A 25,228-nucleotide genomic window follows, 5' to 3' on the forward strand; every position below is an offset into this window, starting at 1 on the left:
ATTTAACACAATTCTGTTTTATTTACATTACGGTTTTCCAGGGCACAAAGAACTAAGTGTTGTAGTCTTAATGTACAACCAGGAGATTTTCTTGATTTCAGACAATACATGAGATCTTTATCCCTATCAAATGACTTCTCAGTTGCAATTTTGCCCAGCAAGACAAACACCTAAGTTGGTCCCAAAGCTTGTAGGTGATCATGACCTTTCATACTCCTGCCTTTGGGGAACAAAACTACAAAGATCGTGCCTGGCCTATATCAACATTGGGCTGTTAAATTCCAGGTCACTTTGAAGTATTCAGAAGATTGATGCACTCACTTCTGTTACCTCGGCATGAGTAAGAAGTGTTCCCAGGGCAGCCAATACAATCCAAAATGTGAAATGAAGAACTTGTATCATGTGATATAATAGTTAAGGAGTGCTGGACTATGGCTCTGGAGACAAGGTTTCAAATCCCTGTTCAACCATGAAACTCACTGGGTAACCTTGAGCAAGTCATACTCTCTCAGTCTCAGAAAGAGGCAATGGACAAATTGCCTCTATGCCCGTTTCTGGAGAAATCTGACTTGACCACAGTAGTACACGCACTGGTTACATTCCGTTTGGACTACTGTAATGTGCTCTGCGTAGAACTGTCCTTGAAAAGTGTCTGGAAACTCCAATTCAAAGAACAGAAGCCAGATTACTTACTGGAGCTAACTCCAGGGAACACACCACCCCCAGTCAAAACAGCTTCGTTGGATTCAAATTTATTTCCGAGCCCAATTCAATGTGCTGGTTTTAACCTATAAAGAACTACACGGTCCAGGTTACTTGAGACACTGTGTCCTCTCTTTCAGACCGCTCAGACCTTTAAGGTCCAGTAAAGAGACTCTCCTCTCCATACAGTCCAGGACCAACATGCAGTTAAAACCACCAGAGATGGCACATTCTCTGGAGCGGCTCCAAAGCTATGGATATCATTTAGGAAAGGTGTGAAGACCTTCCTTTTAAAAGCGGTTTTTAATTGAAGCCAAGCATTTTATGGTCGAACGGGGAATTTTTAAGTGTTGTTAACTTTTATTATTTAAAATAAGAATTATGTTTTTAGCTATGGTTTTATATCCTATGCACTTTTAAGATGTTATGAGCCGCCGAGTCCGCTCTGAAGAAAGGAAGAACAGAAATCTCAGATAGAAAGAAAGATAGATAGATAGATAGATAGATAGATAGATAGATAGATAGATAGATAAATTGCAAACCTCTTCGGGACAAATCTTGCCAAGAAACTCTGATAGGTCTGCCTTGGAGTCACCACAGGTCAGAAACAACAGAAAGACACACAACATTAGCTCCCGGACTGAAACATCAACCATATTTTCCTAGCTGATACCTCATCTGAGAACTTAAACTCCCTTCCTCTTACCTACCCCAGACATGGAAGACAGGAGAGGAACTAAGATGGGAGCACAAATATTTTACAACCAGCTTTTAAAGTGCTGCCTTCACATCCATATAAAACAGGCAAGGGTGAAATGACATCTGCTCACTGGCTACAAAGGATGCCAAATCTGTCATCCTCTTCTTCCTGTTCTCCCGATTCCCCACCCCAAACTTCAGATGAAATGCAGTGACTGAAAGATGTCCGCAAACCCAGAAGTAGGACCTTGGTGGATTAAATTACAACCATGGGTTTCCTTTTCCCAGTTTACTGGATCAAAAATATGGAATTTGTATATTCCCTCCTTCCTAATATGCCTTGATACATGCCTTCTCTTACATAATGTTTAGTTTCATTCAATATCAGATTTACTATTGGGGATGAACTGGAAAACAGCAGAACTGCAGTGGGAATTTATAAATGAAACAAGTCCTAAACATCCCACCATTCCGACGTGTAGCAATGCCCTACTGCAACCTGCCATTTCAGATCCTCAGACCCTCTCCAGAACTCATTTATATTTTACATTTTACTATGTCACAGTATATAATGGAATTGGAGCATCCATAGATCTTGGTAACCATGGAAAGCCCTGGAACTAAACCCCAGCAGACACCAAGGATCCATTGTATATAAATAATATATTCTTCTACAGTCCTTAGATAAAGTGACATTGATTACAAAGCCCAATTCAGAAAATTGCATTGCATAACCTGCATCAGCTCTAGTCCCTTAAATAAGGTTATTACAGTGTTAAATGGGCAAGCAGATGGCAACTCGTAGATGGCCTATGTTATGTATCTCAAAAACTAGAGCTGTTAGGAGATAACTGGTGCCATTTGTGGATTTAGCAGGTTAAATAAACCTAGAAACAGGGTTATCATTTGAAGCATCAAAATGTGTGTTGGTGAGTGTTACCAATTAACAAAGATTAAGTAAGTATGGATATTTTGATGTATATGTGAGTATATCAAACTCTATATATTATATAGAGTTTGGTGGCTCTGTGAATTGCAGATTCTTGAGCGTAGGGACTGGACAAGCTACCTCTGTGGCTTGGAGTGCTTAGGGCCAACTGTCAACCATGGTCTTTCCAGGACAGAAATAATTTGGCCACAGTAATCCTTGCACTGGCAACTTTCTGATAGACTACTGCAATGGACTCTAAATGGAACTACCTTTGAAGACAACAGCTGGTGCAAAATGTCAAATCTAGACTACAAAAGGCACTTTCCTTCTCGCACAACTCTAGGCAGAATTGAGAGTCTTCGGAGTTCTAATTCACTCAAAGTACAACACCACACTAGCTCAAAGACTATACCTAAAATTTTACTGACAAGGCATGCAATTTAACAAAACTCTGAAAAGTTTGAATATAAGCTCTCCCACTGCAGCTTACAATTTATTTTTCATATTGATTCATGGTATAATATAAAGTATTGAAGCTTTGAGGTGGAGTTACTGGATGTAGGTTCATTAAGGGAAGATAGATATCATTTTAAGCCTGACAGGAAGAGTTTTTGCAGCTTCTTTGGTTTGGAGGAAGAAATCTTTAAAGATTTTCAAATGTATTCCTTTTGACAGTTTTGATCGTGTAATTTTTATTTCTGAAACTGGGGAGCTACATTCGTGCCGTCTCTCTTGAGCAGAGAATCAACCAAGAGAATAAAGTAGAGATGTCCTTTATTGTAGTTTATGCCTCAACAGCAGTCAGTGATAAAGTTGCACACATCAGAGCAACTAGACCAATTTAAGTAAGCCATCCTACATCTGTCTGTGGGCTGCTCCAGCCATTACAGCAGCTATGACACAACATATGGTGACTTTCTCAAAAACATCTGGCAAGGATTGTCCTGTTTGTTTCAACAGCACATAGCTGTATGTAACAGCTCAAAGTATATATTTTGCTGAAATTGCAATCACGCAGATACCACACTGTCTCCATTGCTTTAAAAATGGAGTACAGAATGTGCCCCCAGGTATTCCTGGACTTCAATTCCTATCAGCTCTATACACTCATGGGTGAAAGACAAAGGGAGCTGCAGTCTACCATCCTCCAGAGTGTCAAATACCATATTACACCCAATCTAAGGTGCCATCAAATGCAAGATGTACCCCATTTTTGACATTTCAATTTTGGAGGACGAAAATTATTGTATTAGAGTATTTTTTAGAATTTCTTGTGCAGGCACAATGCTTTCTTTTGTTTCAATGTGGCATTGTAGTGCAGTCTTTCCTGTGAGATGAGAAGGGATTTGATGAAACCTAAAAGTCATCTTGTGTGCATGAGTCTTTTATTAACTCTTTGTGCTTTTTGGGGAGGCAGAGGGAGCAGGAAGCCTTGCTTTGCTCAGCCAGAATAGTCATCCAACTAAGGACAAAATGGTGGGGACCTGATAGAGCTGTTAGAGTTGGGGCTTTTCTCCTCTCTCGGAAGTAAGGCAATTTTAAATAGTCAAAACCAGAGCTGTTTGGGGCAAAGGCCCTTCCTCCTCCTCTTCTTCCTCTTCCTCTCTCAGAGGTTTGTTGCTGTTTAGTTCAGTCGCTTCCAAATCTTCGTGACCTCATGAACCAGCCTACACCAGAGTTCCTTTGGCTATGAGCACCCCCAGCTCATTTAATGTCAAGCCAGTTACTTCAGGGATATCATCCATCCATCTTGCTTTTGGTCAGCCCCTCGTCCTTATTCCTTCCATTTCCCCCAGTCTCATTATCTTCTCCAAACTTTCCTGTTTTCTCATTATGTGGCCAAATACTTCATCTTTGTCACTAATATTCTTCTCTCCAGTGAGCAGTTGGGCTTTCTTTCCTGCAGTATAGACTGGTTTGATCTTCTAGCGATCCAAGGCACTCTCAGAATTTTCCTCCAATACCACAGTTCAAAAGCGTTTATCTTCCTTCACTCAGCTTTCCTTATGGTCCAGCTCTCACATCCATAGGTTACTACGGGGAATACCATTGATTTAATTATGTGGACCTTCATTACCAGTGTGATGTTTCTACGCTTCACTGTTTGATTGAGATTGGTCATTGCTCTTCTCCCAAGAAGTAAACATCTTCCGATTTCCTGGCTGCAGTCTGCGTCTGCAGTAATCTTTGCACCTAGATATACAAAGTCTGTCATTGCCTCCATGCTTTCTCCCTCTATTTGCCAGGTATCAATCAGTCTGGTTGCCATAACCTTGGTTTTTTTATGTTTAACTGCAACCTAGCTTTTGCACTTTTTTCTTTTAACTTGGTTATAAGGCTCCTCGGTTCCTCCTTGCTTTCAGCCATCGATCTCAGAGGTATGGTAGTTAAAAAAAAACACTGGTGAATCTTAAGGCACCATCAAATCTAAGGCGCACCCCATTTTTAAAGTCCCGTAAATAGGAAAAAAAAAAGTCTGCCGTAGGTTCAGTGAAATACAGGAATCCCAAACTAGTTTAAAGACACAATGCACTACTTTTTATTCAAAGTCCTGTAGTTCCTTAATTTTTATAAAGAAATCTTGTATTTGTTAACCATGTTACCTCAAAGATCTCAGTAAAAAGTCCTATTTTAACTCAATCCCCAAATGAAACTATTGCTGCCAATGAAACCTCTTCCCAAAGTACTAATGTCACCAGTTACACCGTAAAATCATTTATGTGAACAGGTGACACTATTACAGCTGACAAGAAAAGAGCAATTGTCAAAACACAAATCATTTTGGGTATTCCAAGCTGGATTTGGCTCACTAGGTAATCATCATTTGTAGCACAAATTCTCTTTCCTTCCTTCTGTGCACATTCTGATTACTAGATGGGTGAGGGGAGGACAAACTGACTAACCTTCCCTTGTAGTTTGGAAAAAGGAGAGAACAAACAAGGAATCTTTTCCAAGCAACACAAGAACTTTACCTTTGATATGCAGATTTTTTTGTGTGAATATTCTTCGAAATTCCCTTTCTTCATCCTTTGACTCTATATTTTACAGCTATTAATGACACTGGGATCTCATCAATGAATAGTGCATTTGACATTTAGCATTAAGTATCATGCATGATCTACTATATGAATTATGAACAGTGGAGAAAATTAACTTCATTTGAGATAAAGAGATTCACAACATTAAAAGTCATACACGCACACACATGTTGTCAAGATTATATTAGCAAGAGATAGCGCATTCTTCTAAGTATCTTTCATACCTTAGTATAGGTTTAGCAAGGTCATCTACAAAAGATAACCACCTGGCAGGTATATCCAGCATGTGTTAATTTGTTTACAGCAATAGTCTCTGGGTGAGTAGAATACATCAACAGAGAGGTCCGCCTCTGAAGAATAATCACATGGAGCCTGAAACACTGCCGAGTGCCCCATCCTTCCCACGGTGATGACCCTGGCCTATGCAGCATCAGAGTGGCTTTGGGAATAAAAATAGATTACAAGATATTTTTACTTGCCAATGACTGCGCAAGAGGGAGTTGTGAATATGAAACCCACACCTTCTCACTCATTCAAAGTGAAAGGGTCACTAGTTCCACTCTGAAACAGATGGCTAGCATGACAAGAAGCTGTCAGGTCCTGGAATGACAAGGCAATGCTTTTGGCATACATTTTACTGTAATTCAGAGCAAAACTGAGACACAACGCTGGTGTGCGAAGGGTCTCAGAATGTCTCCCATACTCACTAACACTCAAGAGTTACAGACGTGTACCATGTTACCTCAAGTCGAGACTTCGTAACAGATTCCTCCTGCCATATCATATTTTGGTTTCCTGTTAATGAACTGCTTTAGAAACTACATATGCTTGTGTATGGTAACCTCTTGTTTATCTTTTACATTCCTGGTGCTGTGAAGCTAGGATATAGATGCATAGCGTAATGTCATGCATGTGTGGGTATGGCTCCTTCTGCTGACAAACCCCCCGTCACCATCCACCCCCAACTCACTACTGAAGATTTCCTCAAACCTCCAGAACAGATTTTGTGTGGATATATGCAGGGGTTACATAGGGGAAGGAAATCCAATGGTGCCCATTCTACTAGCAGGTCGTACAAGATTTACTCAATATGTCATAAAGGGTGTGATGAAACTGATTTCAAAGCAGTATATTTCATGATGGCAACATGTCACAATTACAAATGGTTTAAACAATTATCACATTATACCGACCAGTTATTCCACAATAGGCAGTATTTCATTAAGCCATATGTTGTGGGGTCGCCACATCGTAAATGACTGAAGTGAAGGGGCTGTTGGCGTGCTTGGAGGGGCATATAGCGGTAATTATTTCGAACTCTATGCCCCACCCTTTCAAGATGTAAGAAATTCATTCATGGCAGTTTGTGGTTGCAAAGATATAGTAATTTCAAATTGGGTCCAACATTTTGAAACACTCTATAAAGGCACACTTAAAAGTACCATAAGAGCCCTTAGTATTAGAAGACGAAAATCTGAAACCTAGGAACTACCACAAAGCACCTAAAACATTGAGAATACTGTTGATTCCAACAACAACCACATTTTCAAACTTTAAAAGGTACACATCATAGTGAAAATCCACAATATATGGAATTATGATTTGTCTCCTTTCCTTGGAAGAAGAGACAACACATTTTTGCTAGAAAGGGAAAGAAAGCAAAGATATATAAGATGGATAGAATTATTTTTTCCTGCTGTGCAATCTTCAAATAAAATGTGTTGTCATCAGGAATAATGAAGTGAGTGAGATAAACATTTTCTGAAGACAGGATCCGGTAGACAAGCTTGGAAGCAGCTATATATTTTGCAAGTGACTGATCAGATCAGACTGGAAAAGGGAGTTCTAAAGCTTGGCAGACAATATAATTTTAGTTTATAAGAACTTAATTTGCATGTTTCTACATCAAATACAGTTAGTGTTTAATGTTAGTAACTAAACATACCATGTTTCAAGTAAAAAACTTGATTAAGAACAAGATGACAGGATGTTTATAAGAGTATTACAAAGTAAAGCTAAAACAGAGTCTTATGAAGAATAATATACAATGTAAGTCAACTGAAAAAAATTATTTTGTCTGAATATCAATTGATATTTCTTAAATCAAAAACTGTCACGAAAACTCTGTAAAATAAATTCCCTTAATCAACGAAGGATTAACATATCTCTTATTAATTCAGTATTAAACTAATATTACCATACGGTTTTAATGTTCTGAACCTGAAAGTTGCACAGAAAGGAATGAGAGCAATACTCTTTTGACAGGTTTCAGAAGTATCAGAATAAACACTATTTTGAAATAATTTATTTCACAGATTCTTCCAATAGGTCAGGAAAAGGCAAGATGACCACTTGCTCCAGTCACTTTCTGTTTTGAAGAAATGTCTGTACATGATGAAAGAGGATGTCGACTGAACTAAAAAATGAGGGTGGCCAAAATGCCGTCAATAGAGTATGCAGCATTGCTCGGGTGTCAGAGGGGATACTTCCCCCTGGATTTAATCCCTTCTTTTCTCTTTCCCTCTCCTCATACCTTTTCACCTTTCCATTCCCTCCCTCCCATCCCTCCTTCCCATCTTTCCTTTCTTCCTCTTCCCTTCTTTCCTCCCTCCATTCTCATTTGATTTCTTTTTCTCTTTTTTTCTTTCCTTCCCCTCCCCTTTCTCACTTCTCCAGTTCTGAGAGGGACTCATAATGTCTCCATGGCAACATGGCTCTGTTTGTGGTTCTTTCCTTCCTTAATCCCTTCCCCTCATACGCATATCACCTTTCTTTCCCAGTGACATCACAGAGGGCCACTTCACCTAGCAACAGCCAATCTTTCATCTAGTGTTAGTCAATACAGCAACATCACAAAGGGTCACTGGACTATCACCTAGCAACACCCTTTGTAGTACAGTTGGAGAAACAGACAGACATACTTTGACTTTTAGATAAATAGGCATACTAATGCACCTAAGAATAGAGTCAAGGGTGAAGTACTACTCCACAGGGATCCATACGGATTCCGTGTGACTCGTTCCCGCCCCCCCCCCCCCAAACCCTTGAGGTTATCCAATCCTTATCAAGTGCCAAATATCCACATTCGAAAATCCTTGAATGTGCGAAAATACAAGTAGATTTAGCATTTGTTTAGGGTGTGGCCCTATGGTTCCTGGGACCACAAGGATGAAATGGATCACCATCTTCATCCACAGAGAGGGAGAGATTTATGAGCAGACATGGGGACCTACAGAAGCATCTCTTGAGTATGTCCAGACATCAACACTGCTCTTGCTCTCCCAGCAGTAGTTCATCACAAGAATCTGGTTCTTTTCTCAATAATTTTTAATGTATCCCAACCTTTCTATTTCCCCAGCCCACTGCAAAATGGACAGGGAGAATTCTAGCCTTTAATATGCTTATTTTTTCCTCTCCACCTTCCCTGCCCCCATTGCTGTCCTAAAGTCAGAAACTCAGCAGTGGTTCTCATTTCGTACTTCCTTTGCCATTGATTTTCCCTCCCTTTCCAATTTCTCTATTAATTAACAAGCATTAAGAATAAAAATGTTTGCTTCATTGATTACCTCTCTGCAAATTTCCAGCATGAGAGTCAAGCGGTCAGCAAAGACTGGTGCCATCTAGCCAATCCAAGGTAGTTACGAACAGGTTCAGAATATAATAAAATTAAGAAACATATATTTACTGGAAAAAGGCATCATTTCAGGGCACACATGCCTTCCCCATAGAAATTAATGGTGCAATTCTATGCACACTTACGTAGAAGTAAGTCTAACTATACACTTTGAGACCTACTTCCAGGTTAAGATACATATGACTATGCTCTTAAGATACACTTATTAAAATCAATACTTTTGCACAAATAATAAATGAGACAGTAAGAGCATCTAGAATAAAAATACCTAAAACAAAGTTTTTGCGATCTAAATTGATAGATAGATCGACCTTCTTCTGAAAGGTTTGTATCTCAATGTCCTATTTTCGTACAATTTTGAAACTCTTTCTGCAAAAAAGCACCCACTGGAACGAGTGCCTAATCCAATTTACTACAAGACAAATTATTCTTTATTGTCAAGGTGATTTCATGGTAGCATTCTCAGGACAGGCAGATTAAATATAACCACAAGCAAAATGGAGCATTTATTTTTTCATGCCTATTGCTACTACGCCAAATTTTGAGCTGTGAATTAACCAAAATCTTTGTGCATCAGTCATCAATCATCACTAGTTTTAGGCAGCAACATATCTTCTCTGGTCACAACACTATAATGCAAAAGAATCCTTCAAGACAAACTAAGAATCCTAGCATAATGACACAAGTATTCAAACTACAGTTTTCATTCTAACAGCATGCACATTTCATTTCATTCATTCCCTTATATCTGCCTCATGTCATATTTGTAGATCAATATCAGGATTTTTTTCCAACAAGAAATATCTTAAGCTTCATAGTTATTTTTTTTAGCAGCAGAATGGCTCTGAGAAAAACAACTGATGAACTGCAGGCTAAATTTTATGGTTGTGAGAATTAGCACAGAGTCTTCTGGACAAAGAATGAACTACAATTTAGCAATATTTAGGCTACAATTGAGTAAATTTATCCTCCTATAACCTGCATCAACAGTTAACACATTGAACGCAACTTACAGAGTAGGCTTAGGAGAAACCGACCCTAAAAAGAATGATCTTCGCTATGTTAGGGAGAAGAAGTGGGAAGGAATAAGCAGTGAGGAGAAAATGAAACTGGGGTGCTTGCTTATTTTCGAAGTATTCAGTATGTCTGATACCTTGTTTTCTAAGTATTCAGCTCTATGTGGGTTGTCTTTGAAGACTGTTCAGAAACTTCAAGTAGTCCAATGGGCAGCAGCCAGATTTCTCAACAAAGCAGAGTACAGGGAGCATACAACTCCTCTGTTACGTCAGCTCCACTGCCTGCCAGCCTGCTACTGAGCACAATTCAAAATGCTGGCTTTAGCCTATAAAGCTCTAAATGGTTCTGGCCCAGCTTATCTATCCAAACATATCTCCCTCTATTAACCATCTTGGAGGTGATGGCTTTAGCCTATAAAGTCCTAAATGGTTCTTGCCCAGCCTATCTGTCCTAATGTAGCTGCCTCAATGAACCATCTTGGAGGTTAAAATCTTCTGGGGACACCCTGCTCTCAATGCTATGGGGCGGTTGGTGGGGACAAGTAACATGGTCTTCTCAATGGTGGCCCCTCAGCTATGGAATTCCCTTCCAAGCAAAATCTGATTAGCCCCTTCTCTCCTGGCCTTCAGAAAGAAATTAAAGACATGGCTATGGGAACAAGCCTTTAGACAGTAATGCAGTCCAGTAAGTGAAGATGGAATATGTGCACTTATGACTGGAACGGCCCTTTGACTATGTTTTTCGGATTGCGTGGTTTTAATAATAGGTTTTAATGTTTATATGCTTTTTAATTTTATGTTTTGAATGTATGTATTATTTTATTACATGTCTATTTTATATGGCATTGAATTGTTGCCTATTGTAAAGCCGCTCTGAGTCCCCTTTGGTGTGAGAAGGGTATAAATACAGTAAATAAATAATAAATAATTTTTAATGAAACAACATTAACCTTACCAGGTTACATACTTCAATCCTTTCCCATGGACATAATATGTCTAATTTAAGGTTCAAACATAAAAACTCATATACAAAAACTATGAAAACATACTTAACAATTTCCAGCATTTATGTTCTACTGCTCTGATCGAAAAAGATGAGAGTTTTGTTTACTATATGTTTTATAATGATTTCCAGTCCCAAAGAGACAAGCTGTTTTCCAAGATGAACACCAGATTGCCTTTCTGCAGTGGAAAGGTCTGAGGCTGAGGCAGCACAAAAACCTGTAATATGCACACACTGCCCTTTGCTATGTGCATACATCACTTTTTCGGTTTACATCTGGGAACAATAAGCAAATGGTCATGCACTTCATCTTTCTTTTGCGTTTTTTTTCATTGACTCTAGCTTCTTAAGAGGGAGGTGTTCAAGCTAATAACAGGTCCCACAGGGCGCAGTCTGTTGGGGATCCTTAAACCAGGACAATGGTGTTCCTATTACCAACACAATTCACACTGTTAAGTATTTTCCCCAGACATCCATTCAGAACTCCCAAATTCAAATGATTTCTGAGAAAAGAGTTATTTTCATTTGTATACTGATTAAAAGAGCACTGACGTGTTCAAATAAGTACACTATCTACTGTATTGTTGTAGCCCGATTAGAAAAGTAAACATAATTCCCTACATCTACTTGCTCCCATCATTGATTCAACAATGTTATGTGAAAAAGCCTTGAACATTTCAGCAAAATACGGTGATTTGACAGATCTCTACTGCCCTCTAGTGAGTAACAGCACAGAATATTTAGGTCAGTGAATAGTCAGACCTCAATTATTATTATATTTCTTGTGGCTGTTTTGTGGGGTTCAGAAAAATAAGTAAAGTCCTCAAAGTAACCACTGTTTCCTGAGATGATATACTTTCCAAAAAAATTTCATGCTATAGTTTGGTTTCAGTTGGTTTTATAATCATTCAAGTTGCAATGCATTCATAATATGAATAGGATTTTCAAAAAAACATTGATAAATTTTGTAAATAAAAATCAAAAACACATCCTCAAACAAAGGGCTGGGTGAATATAACGTCACAGATTCACACATTTTGGCTAGAATTCCTGTTCAAGTAAAATCTGTACTTGCTACCAACCATGTCACACTCTCAGAAAGAGCACTGGGATCTTCCTCGGAAGATCCTATGAAAGATTGTAATGGAAGGGCTTCTTGAGTCTCAGTACTTCTGTTTCAGCTTGATGTTCCTTTCCACTGTGGATATTTGATCCTTAACCTTCAAGAGTTTTTAAATGTATTACTTCCCCAGATATCGAGGTTATGATAGTGACTAAATTTTAAAAATCCTGCTGCCTGTTCTCTTTTGACATAGCCCAGAGAATACTTTACACTGTAGTAAGGAAATGTTAAGTGCAGTTTCTTAAGTCCCAATAACCTTCTCCCTACAAGCCACACAGAAAAAAGTTATTCCTTATTCATCACTGATCTCTTGATAACATCCAGTTTTATGCTCTAGGTATACTTCAAAAAAGTATAAGCACTTGGGATTCCTTAGCACCTAGAGATTGCATTGAATGATAGTCTTTTAAGTACAGGTGCTCTCATGAATAAACCATCAGTCACATTCAGACAACAAATGTACATAAAAGTTCATTCCTGATGACTTCCTTATAACTGTGGAACTTTTTTCTCTAAAGGATCTCTGAAACAATGTCTCAGACACCTCTTAGAAGCTCTGTAGGAATTCCCTATTTGGACCATCATTCAACTGTCAGAATTCAACAGTCACAGTATGTGTGTGTATATATATAGTGTAATTTAAACTGATCCCTGGGCAACGTCCTTGCAGACGGCCAATTCTCTCACAACAGGATGCTCCTGACACGACAAAAAAAAAAACTGATGTGGGTATACTAGTCAAATTAGCAAAAAAAGGATTTTAATGAGAGCTCACCTATTCAATATTTGACCTTCTAAAAATTCAAGAACCCGGGTGGTCTGACTAGTTAGAACAGCGGTTCCCAACCTGTGGTCCGTAAGAACAAAAAAATGGTCGTGGTCTCACCATTACTACACAGGTGCCTCAAAACCATGCAGCAACGAGAGCAACTGATCTCACGAAACCCTTTTATAGTGCCAAGGTAACGGGGATGTCGGCAGGGGAGAGGCTGACTATCCATGATAGAGTACTACTCCCATATCAGCTCTAGATTATTAAATATGGTTTTCTGTGGGTAAGCAGATGGCAACTACTGAATGGCACCTGTATCAGAAACTAGAGCTGATGTGATCTATCCAATGCAATTTTCTGAATCGGCACCCCAAATAACCAAACCGAATCTAAAACTGATTCGAACCCTTTTGGTACTAATTGGAGAGTGGTCCCTGGTCAAAGTGATCCCTGTTCAAGTGATCCCTGGTCAAAAAAAGGTTGGGAAGCACTGAGTTAGAAAGAAACATGCAAGGCTGGTAAGAACACTAGCTTCGCCTTCTCCAATGTCCCTCTGCACTAGTGTATTATGACAATCTGTAGAAAATTCTTGATATGTGAAAGCTCTCTAAGTCAATTCCAGTTTAGAAATGCATTGAGAGCCTTCATTAATACAGAAGGCTCTCTGCCTCAGATGGTCCTTTATCTAGTACAAACTAGCCACAGACTGAAGAGTAACAATCCTTGATCTCAACTTTAATTATCTGAAGAAGTCAACAATATTGGGAATTCCAGCATTGTGTGAGGAAAAAAGAGAAGTGTTTGCCACACAAGATTCGTGAAGTCCTTCACATTTAGCAGGACAATGTTATCTTAGTAGAAAATAACACCAAAGGTGATTTAAACCATGCTTCTTACAAGTAATATCTGAAAATTGGTTCAAAATCCATATTAATTTCATTTTTGTGACCTTCGAGTTGGCCTAATAAAAGTATTGCACTGAAAGAAGGATTTGGAGATTTTTCTGATGATTGACATAGCTACCTTTGCTTTGTCTGAAAACTGATGCAAACTTATTCAGCAGTAGGAGCACAGCAGTGACTTTTAGAAAAGGATGTGGCCAAAGCTTCTTACCTTTGAGTCTTCATTGGTTATTCCAAGTTCTAATACAGCTTTAGGAGATTTTTGCTTGGCTTGGGTGGACTGAGCCATCTGAAGGTTAAGCTGCCATCCAACTGAATCTAGCTATAAAACACAAATGCATACAAAGTAAGATGAACCCGAAGTGACAATAAAGCAAAACATTATTTTAGTTTGTAAAACTGCTTGTGGGATGGTTAAGGGATGGTGTGAGCAAATACACCCTGTCTAGAGACTGCTAAGAAGCAGGCTCTCTGCAAATTCTCCATTCTCCCTTTGACTTAACATTACAACCCTGAAAAATAGCAGATACTATTACAGGGCAATCACCAAAGTAAATTACGAAGTTGTTCAAAGTATGTTAGTGTGATGAAACCCATGAATGTTTGCTAGCTCTTAGATCGTGAAGGTATTAACCACCATAGCCATAAATGAAGTGTCTGTGTTGAAAACAATAAGTTAGCAACAAAAACATAGGGCATGCTGATTTTTTAGCTTTTAGAAGTTACACATGCATTTGAAAAAGTACTCTTTTTTCAAATGTTACACATTTTATTTACAATCAGTGATATAAAAAATTCTATAGCCATATATTACTATGATGATGATGATTATGTTTATTTATATCCCACTTTTTCTCTCTACATAGATGATCTGCCCCTCATGGCCAAACAGTTCTACAATTCTATTTTTATCAAATATTTGAAAGCTGGGTTATTTATAAATATTTTCTTTCATATATCACATTTGTTTAGATGTGTGACTTCCACTAGGAACAACCACACAGGAACACCATATGGCGTACCAATTTAAATGTTGTACATGAGAATGATATTTACAGCATGAAAGAAAGAGTTCTGATTTTTCAAATGTTTGGGGTAGAACTGATAAATAGATCTACAATACTGGATTTATCATTTTTAGTGAAAAATATTGGATTTATCATTTTTAGCTAAAAGCAGAATCATATCCCAAGTTTCCACATGATGGATGGGACATCTTGGTGGGCTTAAAGTGGTCCGTGAGCTGAAGTTTCCTCATAAGTAGTTTACACTAACTGGCCCTGGGAGGCTTTCAGTAAGTGTCTATTCCAGTCCTGTGTCAGGAACTGAAAATGGGAATGCAGGGCACACATTATACAGTAGAATCTCGCTTATCCAACATAAGCGGGCCGGCCAAACACCGAATAAGCAAAAATGTGGGATAATAAGGAGGGATTACGGCAAAGCTTAATAAAAATAAAATTACATTATAATTTTACAAATTAAGCACCAAAACATGTTTTACAATAAATCAACAGAAAAAAACAGTTCAATACATGGTAAAGTTATGCAGTAATTACTGTATTTACAAATTTAGCATCAAAACATCGCAATGTATTAAAACAGTTGTGGATTCAGATGGGAGGCAGACTACATTGGATAATACAGAATGTTGGATGAGCAAAGGTTGGGTAAGCAAGACTCTACTATACAACCCTTTCCCATATGTCACCAAGACAGTGCAAAATGTCTACTTACAAAATCTGATATACTTTGCAAAAGGCAGTAATTCCAAGGAAAACTAAATAAATAATAACTAGATCCTTTTGTGAGAAATAGGTAATTTCATGCATGTTCCAAAGACAGCAACCCTGGAAAATGAACTCCACCGAGCCAGCTATCTTTCCAATCACAGCTCCTCATGCAATGCTGTGATGCATTTCTACCACATAATATGGGGATGCAAGAAATATGGTAGTTTACTTCACCATTGTATTTTCTCTGTGACATGCTTATGTCATCACATTTGTACTAAGAACAAACATGAAAGGCAAGTTTTAGATTTAATTTGTAGGATTTTTTTAAAGCAGGAACACAGAAGTAATTGAACAATCTCACAAACTGTACTACAGTTCAGTGGGGTTAACAAGCAAAGGAAAAGGCAAGTAACCTTTTCATAGATTGAACAGTCTTACATTGCAATGCAATTCAGGTGGCCTTCCCTCCCCCACTTCTACCCTCATTTCTAGAAGTATCGCTATGCTTTCAGAATCTTTGATTAATGTGCCATACCCTGCCAGGGGCTTCAGAGTAGCTTACCTATTTATTTTATTGAAAGGAAGATTGAATATAATAGAGTCCATCCAATTCTGACTGCTTAGAGTACATGATATATGGCCATAATAAAATGGGACAAGGTATGCAGGCATAGAGAAGTGGATTACTTAAGACATGCTGAGAATTAAGAATTAAGCCTTAAGTTATTTTATATGGATCACTTTTGTAAGATGGTAAACAGATATTGTTACGTGGACTGAATTATTTACCAGGAACAAGGTCTAAGGTTAGTTTTTTAAAAGCATAATTACAAGGCTTGATATTGTTTCCCTGAACCCACAACTATCTGATTGTGGGAAGCTTTAAGGATTACCTACTATAGCGGAGAGAAGAATCCCCATATACCAATGATGCGTTTTAAGTTTCCAAACCAAGCATATATGCATGCTCACAATCACTTCAACAGTCAAGCTATTCTAAGTATGTACTTTTGCTTTAGAGCACAAGTGTCTAACAAGATCAAACCAAGGCCAGTACTCTTTGGAAGAAGTCCAACTGACAGATGCTAGGCAGTCCAGCCAAAATTGGCCAACATCCCATTTTCTGCAAGATCCCCACACTAAGACACAAGGCTCCTTCCTGAGGGCATAACATAATCCAGCCATCTGTATATATAATAAAGAAGAGTGTTTGTTTGTATGGGACAGAGGAAGTGTGGAGGGCGGAAGTGTATGTGGCAGCTTTCTGATTGGCTGCCGCTGTGCTGCTATTTGCATATGGTCTCTGATTGGGCAGCTTCAATAGGAGCCCCTGGTGGAGAAGAGGGTTCATGGCAGAAACGGGGCATGACAGAAGGAAATTTGCATATGGTCTCTGATTGGCCAGCCTCAAATCCAACATTCCGAGATGACAAAGAGAGGAAAGGAAAGGCCAAAGGGGGCTGGGTCAGAACACTCCCAATACAGACTGAAATAGGCACACAGAGCCCCCATCACCCACTCGACATCCTACTGCAGTTTGGAGGAGCATGAACCATGGATGATGGGACTTGCAGTACCACCACTCACCACATTCTGAGACCGCTATTAACCTCATCCAATGACTGATCAGGACCAAACTTGGCACATAGACCTCTCATGACCCACTTTACGTCCTGGTGTGGTTTGGCCGGGGATGGACCGTGGATTATGGGACTTGTAGTACCTTTGCTCAATTCTTGAGACCACTGCAACCCTCATCCAATTACCGATAAAGACCAAACTTGGCACACCAAGTCTCCATGACGCACTCTATATCCTGGTGTGGCTTGGAGGAGGATGCACCATGGACGATGGGACTTGCAATACCCGCACTTCCTTCCTAAGACCATTACAACTGCCAACAATGATGGATCAGGACCACAATTTACACAGAGACCCAGCATGACCCACTCTACATCCTGATGCGGTTTGGAAGAATTTGACAATGGATGATGGGACTTGCAGTCACTTCACTCACTTCCTGAGACCACTGAGACCCTCGCCAATGACTAATCAAGACTAAACTTGGCACATGGAGCTCCAATGACCCACTCTACATCCTGGTGCGGTTTGAAGTCCCATGGCTGATGGGACTTCAAGTACCTCCACTCCCCAAGACTGATGCAAAACTCATCTAATGACCAATCAAGACCAAAGTTGGCACACAGAGCCCCCATGACCCACTCTACATCCTGCTGCAGTTTTGGAGGAGGGTTGACCATGGATGATGGAACTTCCAGTACCTTCACTCACATTCTGAGACCTCTGCAAACCTCATCCAATGACAGATCAAGACCAAACTTGGCACATAGACCTCTCATGACCCACTTTATGTCCTGGTGTTGTTTGGAAAAAATTGGAGATGGATGATGGGACTTGAAGTACCGTATCTCACTTCCTGAGACCACTGAGACCCTCGCCAATGACTAATCAAGACTAAACTTGCCACATGGAGCTCCAATGACCCACTCTACATCCTGGTGCGGTTTGGAGGAGGAGAGACCATGGATGATGGGACTTCAAGTACCTCCACTCCCTTCCAAAGATTGCTACAACCCTCTTCTAATGACCAATCAAGACCAAACTTGGCACACAGAGCCCCTATGATCCACTCTACATCCTACTGCAGTTTGAAAGAGGATGGACTTTGGATGATGGGACTTGCAGTACCTTCACTCACTTACTGACACCACTGCCACCCTCATCTAATGACTGATAAAGACCAAACTTGGCACACAGAGCCTCCATGACCCACTCTATATCCTGCTGCTGTTTGTAGGAGGATGGGCCATGGATGATGGGACTTCAAGTACCTTCACTCACATCCTGAAAATAATGCAGCTGTTATCCAAAGACCAATAAAGACCAAACTTGGCATACAGAACCGCCATTACCACTTTCTCTAATAACCCGGGCAACGCCGGGTCCCCAAGCTAGTTTCTAAATAAAATAAGTTGGAGAACTTTGCACCCGAAAAATGCATCAGTGGACAATGAAGGAGAACATTCCTTTTATATTAACATACACAATGTCATAAAGGTAAGTGACTGGAAAATAGGGGAAATACATCCTGTCCCTCCTCCAAAAGCTCTACCCTATGAACCATTTTTATTACAGCAGCACACACTGTATCTTCTTTTATTTAGAAATGCCCTGCTATCTCTGATAATAAGCTCCCCAAGCAATGTATGTAGCACAGCCGCTGAAAGACAGAATTTCAAAACAGGTTGCCCCTAGTTCAAAACCCATCCCTTTTGTGAACTTACCAAATGACATAAGACATTCCACAATTTCTCAGTACAAGTACCTCTCAATGCAAGATGGGGAATCATAATAATAGTTTATTGTACAGATTTGCTAGGACTGCAGGAGGGAACCTTTCTAAACATTGCGCAAATGTTAAGTATCACTATTATCAGATGGCTAGTGCACAGAAAAACTGCCCCTAGCATTTAGAAAAAGGGGAAAGGGAGAGGCAACAGAAAGAACAAACCAAGAAAAACACCAGACATCAACATTCAGACTTCACTATATATATGTGTGTGTGTACTAGCCATCCCCTGCCAAACGTTGCTGTAGCCTAGTCTGTGTATATGTGCTTTGTGTGTGTGTATATTTGTGTATATGTATATATACGTGTGTTTGCGTGTATGTGTATGTGTGTTTGTGTGGTTTTGCGCATGCGTTGTAATGTATTTTTTAAAGTTTTGGCTTTTTAAGTCCCTTCCTCTGTGTTTTTCAGTGTTTTCAGTGTTTTTATGAGTGATGGTCACTCACTGGCCTGATAGGTGTCTTGTGTCCAAATTTGGTGTAAATTTGTCCAGTGGTTTTTGAGTTATGTTAATCCCACAAATGAACATTACATTTTTATTTATATAGATATCTATATATATAAATTTGTTAGGGGCATCCAACGAGGATACAAAACTCAAAAAAACCCCAACGAAACTGTACCAAAATTGCCATGCCCATAACACAACCCACAAGGTACAAACATATCTACTCAAAATGAAAAACAACACAACAACACACTCACAAAACGGCAAAACAACAAAACTCAAAAAACCCCAACGAAAATTAACCAAAATTGCCATGCCTATAACACAACCCACAAGGTACAAACATATCTACTCAAAATGAAAAACAACACAACAACACACTCACAAAACGGCAAAACAACAAAACTAAAAAAAAATCAACGAAACTTAACCAAAATTGCCATGCCCATAACACAACCCACAAGGTACAAACATATCTACTCAAAATGAAAAACAACACAACAACACACTCACAAAACGGCAAAACAACAAAACTCAAAAAACCCCAACGAAAATTAACCAAAATTGCCATGTCCATAACACAACCCACAAGGTACAAACATATCTACTCAAAATGAAAAACAACACAACAACACACTCACAAAACGGCAAAACAACAAAACTAAAAAAAAACCAACAAAACTTAACCAAAATTGCCATGCCCATAACACAACCCACAAGGTACAAACATATCTACTCAAAATGAAAAACAACACAACAACACACTCACAAAATGGCAAAACAACTGAGCATGCGCATTGGTGCCCAGCCGCAAGTTCCCTGGCGCGCGCACACAGTTCCCTCTGCGGAAGCCATGCCCACTCCAAGCCCCGCCACGCTGCTTCCCGCACACACACACCCCCGCCGCACGCACACACACAACCCCACGCTCCATCACTCCCCCCGCCGCACACACACACGCAACCCCACGCTCCATCACTCCCCCACCGCCACACACACACGCGCAACCCCACTCCCCCCCGCTGCCGCACACACACACGCAACCCCACGCTCCATCACTCCCCCCGCTGCCGCACACACACACACAACCTCACGCTCCATCACTCGCCTGCCCCAATCTTACCTCCTTTTACTTCACGCCACCTCCAAACCCCACCGCACCCCTTCCCGCCCTGTCAAAATCCAGGAAAGACAGGAAGGAAGGAAAGAAGGAAGAAAGAGAAAGGGAGATAAAGAAAAGGAGGAAGGAAGGAAAGTTAGAGAAAGAAGGAAGAAGAAAAGGAAAGAAAAGGAAAGATGGAAGGAAAGAAAAGAGACACAGCAGAAGAGAAAGAAAAAGGGGGAAGGAAGGAAAGAGGTAGAGAAGGAAGAAATGAGAGACAGAGGGAGGGAAAGAAAAAGGGGGAAGGAAGGAAGGAAGGAGAGAAGGAAAGAAAAAAGGGAATGAAAGAAGGAAAGAGGGAGTGAAGGAAGGGGGAAGATGTAGAGAAAGAGGGAGGGAAGGAAAGAAGGAAAGAGAGAAGGAAGAAAAGAGACCAGAAGAGAAAGAAAAAGGGGGATGGAAGGAAGGAGAGAAGGAAAGAAAAAAGGGAATGAAGGAAGGAAAGAGGGAGTGAAGGAAGGGGGAAGATGTAGAGAAAGAGGGAGGGAAGGAAAGAAGGAAAGAGAGAAGGAAGGAAAGAGGCCAGAAGAGAAAGAAAAAGGGGGAAGGAAGGAGATAGAGAAGGAAGAGGAGAAGGAAAGATGGGAGGGAAGGAAGGAAGGAGGGAAAGAAGGAGAGAAAGAGGGAAGGTTGGTCACAGCAATGCGTGGCGGGTAAAGGTTGTTATTTCTATGATTATTATGATGCTATTATTCCTATGAGACCCTTTTAGGGGGAATGGGAGAGGTGTCAGGTCCCGGAGGCAATGCATTGCATTATTGTTATTGTTATGATGGTGGTGAAATAAAAGGAAATAAAAAGCGAAAGAAGGAAGCAAACAGGGAGGGAAGAAAGGCAAAGGAAGAAAGGGGGAGGGAATGAAGGAAAGAGAGAAGGATGAAACCAAGTAGTGAAAGAAGGAAAGAAAGAAAGAGGTAGAGAAGGAAGAAAGGAGAGAAAGGGGGAAGGAATAGGTAGGTACCTCTCTTTCATAATAGTCCAGATATCTACCTCAACTTTGATAAGTTTTACTATAGGCCACAGCAACGCGTGGCAGGGCACAGCTAGTAGATATATATAAATGGACGTTCCTGAACTCTCATGCTGTATTTTATGACTTCAGTGCTGTAGTTCAACCCTCAAGCAGTCTTGAGAGCAGTGACAATCTGATTCAGCAGGAACTGTGCTATCTAGAAATTAAAGAATGCTAGAGTATTTTAGTTATGCCTTGCGTGTGCACAACCATACTTCCAGAAACACTCTTCAATCAAGACCTAACTAGTCAAAAATAAACCCAATTTATTTCTAACTTGTCAGAAATAACCCCAGCTAAATTAAGCTATCCAAACTGACCATTTAATGCATGGAAAGCAAAACTGCATTTCATGTATGCATTTTTGCTATTGTCCTAACGAATACTGGGGAGTAGGGAGAAATACTGGGGAGTAGGGAGAAGATCGATGCTTTTGAGCTGTGGTGTTGGAGGAAAGTTCTGAGAGTGCCTTGGACTGCGAGAAGATCCAACCAGTCCATCCTCCAGGAAATAAAGCCCGACTGCTCACTGGAGGGAAAGATACTAGAGACAAAGCTGAAGTACTTTGGCCACATCATGAGGACACAGGAAAGCCTAGAGAAGACAATTATGCTGGGGAAAGTGGAAGGCAAAAGGAAGAGGGGCCGACCAAGGGCAAGATGGATGGATGGCATCCTTGAAGTGACTGGACTGACCTTGAGGGAGCTGGGGGTGGTAACGGCCGACAGGGAGCTCTGGCGTAGGCTGGTCCATGAGGTCACGAAGAGTCGGAGACGACTGAACAAATGAACGAATGAACAACAACAACAGGGAGAATTCATAACTACAATGATCTAAATGGAATACAACATGATTAAAAAGTCACATTAACTGACGTTCCTTATTCTTGTTCTCAATTGGTAACTGAAATAAAAAATGTGTCATGTGACCTTGGTCCAAGTAACAAGGTGTATTTCCCCCAGAATGGGGATAAAACAGTGAGTGAAGAAATTGGAGAAAAAGACAAGCTATCCTGGGCATTCACAAGTGAACTTACAGTAACTCGATTTACAACTGTGTTAAAAGTGTCTCTGAAATAATGAGAAAGGTGACAAAAACCAACATCATTTAACAATGGAAATCCAGCTAAGAAAGGAAGCTATGCACCATTAAACATTACAGCATGAGGATCTTTTTCCTGACAGTGGTTGTTAGCTCTTGAAAGAGAACACTGCCAGAAACAATATTGGAAGCTACAAACCATCTACTCTTCAACTAACTTTGCTCCTTCTCAGTAAAAGGGCTCTTCTCAAAACCATGTTAGTCTTCCAAGGAATCCTTCTTATTTATCACATTTCTTAATAGACTCAGTGTTGAACATCTCTCAAATCATTCAGTTAATTAGAAGTATTTTTGTACCACAGGCAAATACACATGCACACTTTGTTGAGAAAACAGAATGGGTAGAGAATTTAGTGGCTCTACCAAGCTTTTTCTATGGAAACTCCCATGAGCCACCATCAGGATAGCCAATGGTGAGGAATGCTAGGAGTTCAAATCCAACAATATCTGGAAGGCCTTTTCTTACCCACTCCTGACATAGATATTCAGGTACAAGTGGGGCTTGCAACAAACCAAATGTTACAAAATGTTCTTGCTGATGTGCCAGCCAGTTCTGTCCTTTCCCAAAATGCTCTGTTCCAATACATGGGGCTGCCTTGGAAAATGGTTTGGAAACTCCAATTTGTTCAAAGATCAACAGCTAGATGAACATAAGAAAATACACTACTCCACTCCGTAAACAGCTGCACTGGCTCCCTATTAGTTTTTGGGCCCAATTCAAAGTGCTGGTGTTGATCTTTAAAGCCCTAAACAGATTCAGAGGCTGACAGGCCTGAGCTAGCTTTCCCAAGAGAACCAAGGTTGGAATTTCCTCAGAATGTGTTAACTGGAGGTGTAGATCCATCTGATGACTCCCCTGAGTTAGATAGAAGGAAATAAATTTGTCAGCAGAGACAGGTAGCCGCTGTGAGTCCCCTTCGGGCTAAGAACAGCAGTATATAAGTAAGGTAAATAATAATAAATAATAAATAAGAGAAGCCCTCCTCTGACTTCTCAAGGAAAAAGACATCGTTTCTTAAGTATAAATGAGGGTTGGTTTAGAGTGATCCTTTAGAGGAATCAATGTCTAAGTAAAGGGAACAAGCCTACAGTCCTCTCTCTTGTAGTTTCAAAATTCATAGATCCAAGTCTTGGATTTTCCTATGTGATTTTTCATGGACTCATGTTTTGAATATCAAATGTTTTTCATGGTTTCTTGTATTGCTCCTAGTACCAAGTGGTTTCATGGACTCTTATAGTTTTTTGGATCATTGCTATGCTTGTCATGTACCTTTGATCTTCAGGATTGTTATGCTTGCCAAGACTCCAGTTTAAAGGTTTTGCCTGTACCTTAGTCTTTTGGATTATTTCCTTTTTACATGGACTATATTTATATGACTTTTAAATACTTCAATGCTTTTTGCTGAAGCTGCATTTATCCTTTAATAAACTGCTTTGCTTATGCATTGAACTCTGGAGTGTGGGATTGGTTCGTTTAGAAAGTGCCTTAAAACCTTCCTGTTCAAAGAAGTCTTTGGGGGATCACAATTCAAATATGCTACATAACTAAGAAGGCCTATGGGTTTGTTTTATATTATTGGGTTAGTATAATTTATTTTATTGAACTTTATTAGAATTTACAGCATTTGTGGTATTAAGTTGGTTTTAACATGTATATTGTATGCTTTATTGGCTGTAAACCACCTTGGACCCCTCAATGAGGAAAAGTGGGATATACATTTCTTAAATAAATAAATAAAATACCCCCCTGGAGTTTTTTGCATATAGTACTTTTCCCCAAATTTTGGAAAACGCTTCTCACCTACATATACCGCTGTGACGGTCTGGATGAGGGCGAACAAATTGAAATTGAATCCAGACAAGACAGAGGTACTCCTGGTCAGTCGCAAGGCCGAACAGGGCATAGGGTTACAGCCTGTGTTGGATGGGGCCGCACTCCCCCTGAAGACGCAGGTTCGCAGCTTGGGTGTGACCCTGGACTCATCGCTGAGCCTGGAACCCCAGGTTTCGGCGGTGACCAGGGGAGCATTTTACAGCTAAAGCTTGTGCGCCAGCTGCGCCTGTACCTTGGGAAGTCTGACTTGGCCACGGCAGTCCAAGCTCTGGTTACATCCCGTTTAGACTACTGCAACGCTCTCTACGTGGGGTTGCCTTTGAAGACAGCTCGGAAGCTCCAACTAGTCCAACGCTCGGCAGCCATGATTTTAACAGGAGCGGAGCGCAGGGAGCATACAACCCCCCTGTTGCGCCAACTCCACTGGCTACCGATCTGCTACCGGGCTGAATTCAAAGTGCTGGTGTTGGGCTTTAAAGCCCTAAACGGTTCCGGCCCAAGCTACCTATCTGACCGCATCTCTGCCTATGAACCCACCAGGACTTTGAGATCTTCCGGGGAGACCCTGCTCTCGATCCCACCTGCTTCTCAAGCTCGGCTGGCGGGGACGAGAGATAGGGCCTTCTCGGTGGTGGCTCCTCGGCTGTGGAACGCCCTTCCTACGGACATTAGACTAGCACCATCTCTAATGGTATTTCGCAAAAAGGTGAAGACCTGGATGTTTGTGCAGGCGTTTGAGTAATTT

General features: G+C 40.3%; 1 protein-coding gene across 2 annotated transcripts in view; it reads right to left on the reverse strand.

Moving 5' to 3' along the window:
* The window catches only part of COMMD10 (COMM domain containing 10), an 80,629-nt gene that overhangs the window by 43,227 nt on the left and 12,174 nt on the right, over positions 1 to 25,228 (reverse strand). For both annotated transcript variants that reach the window (XM_067464488.1, XM_060761937.2), the window contains exon 5: positions 14,032 to 14,142. In XM_067464488.1, the coding sequence (XP_067320589.1) occupies positions 14,032 to 14,142 (111 nt within the window). The remainder of the gene's footprint in view (positions 1 to 14,031; positions 14,143 to 25,228) is intronic.

Source organism: Anolis sagrei, chromosome 2, assembly GCF_037176765.1.
Source record: "Anolis sagrei isolate rAnoSag1 chromosome 2, rAnoSag1.mat, whole genome shotgun sequence".
NCBI classification, from domain to species: Eukaryota; Metazoa; Chordata; class Lepidosauria; order Squamata; family Dactyloidae; genus Anolis; species Anolis sagrei.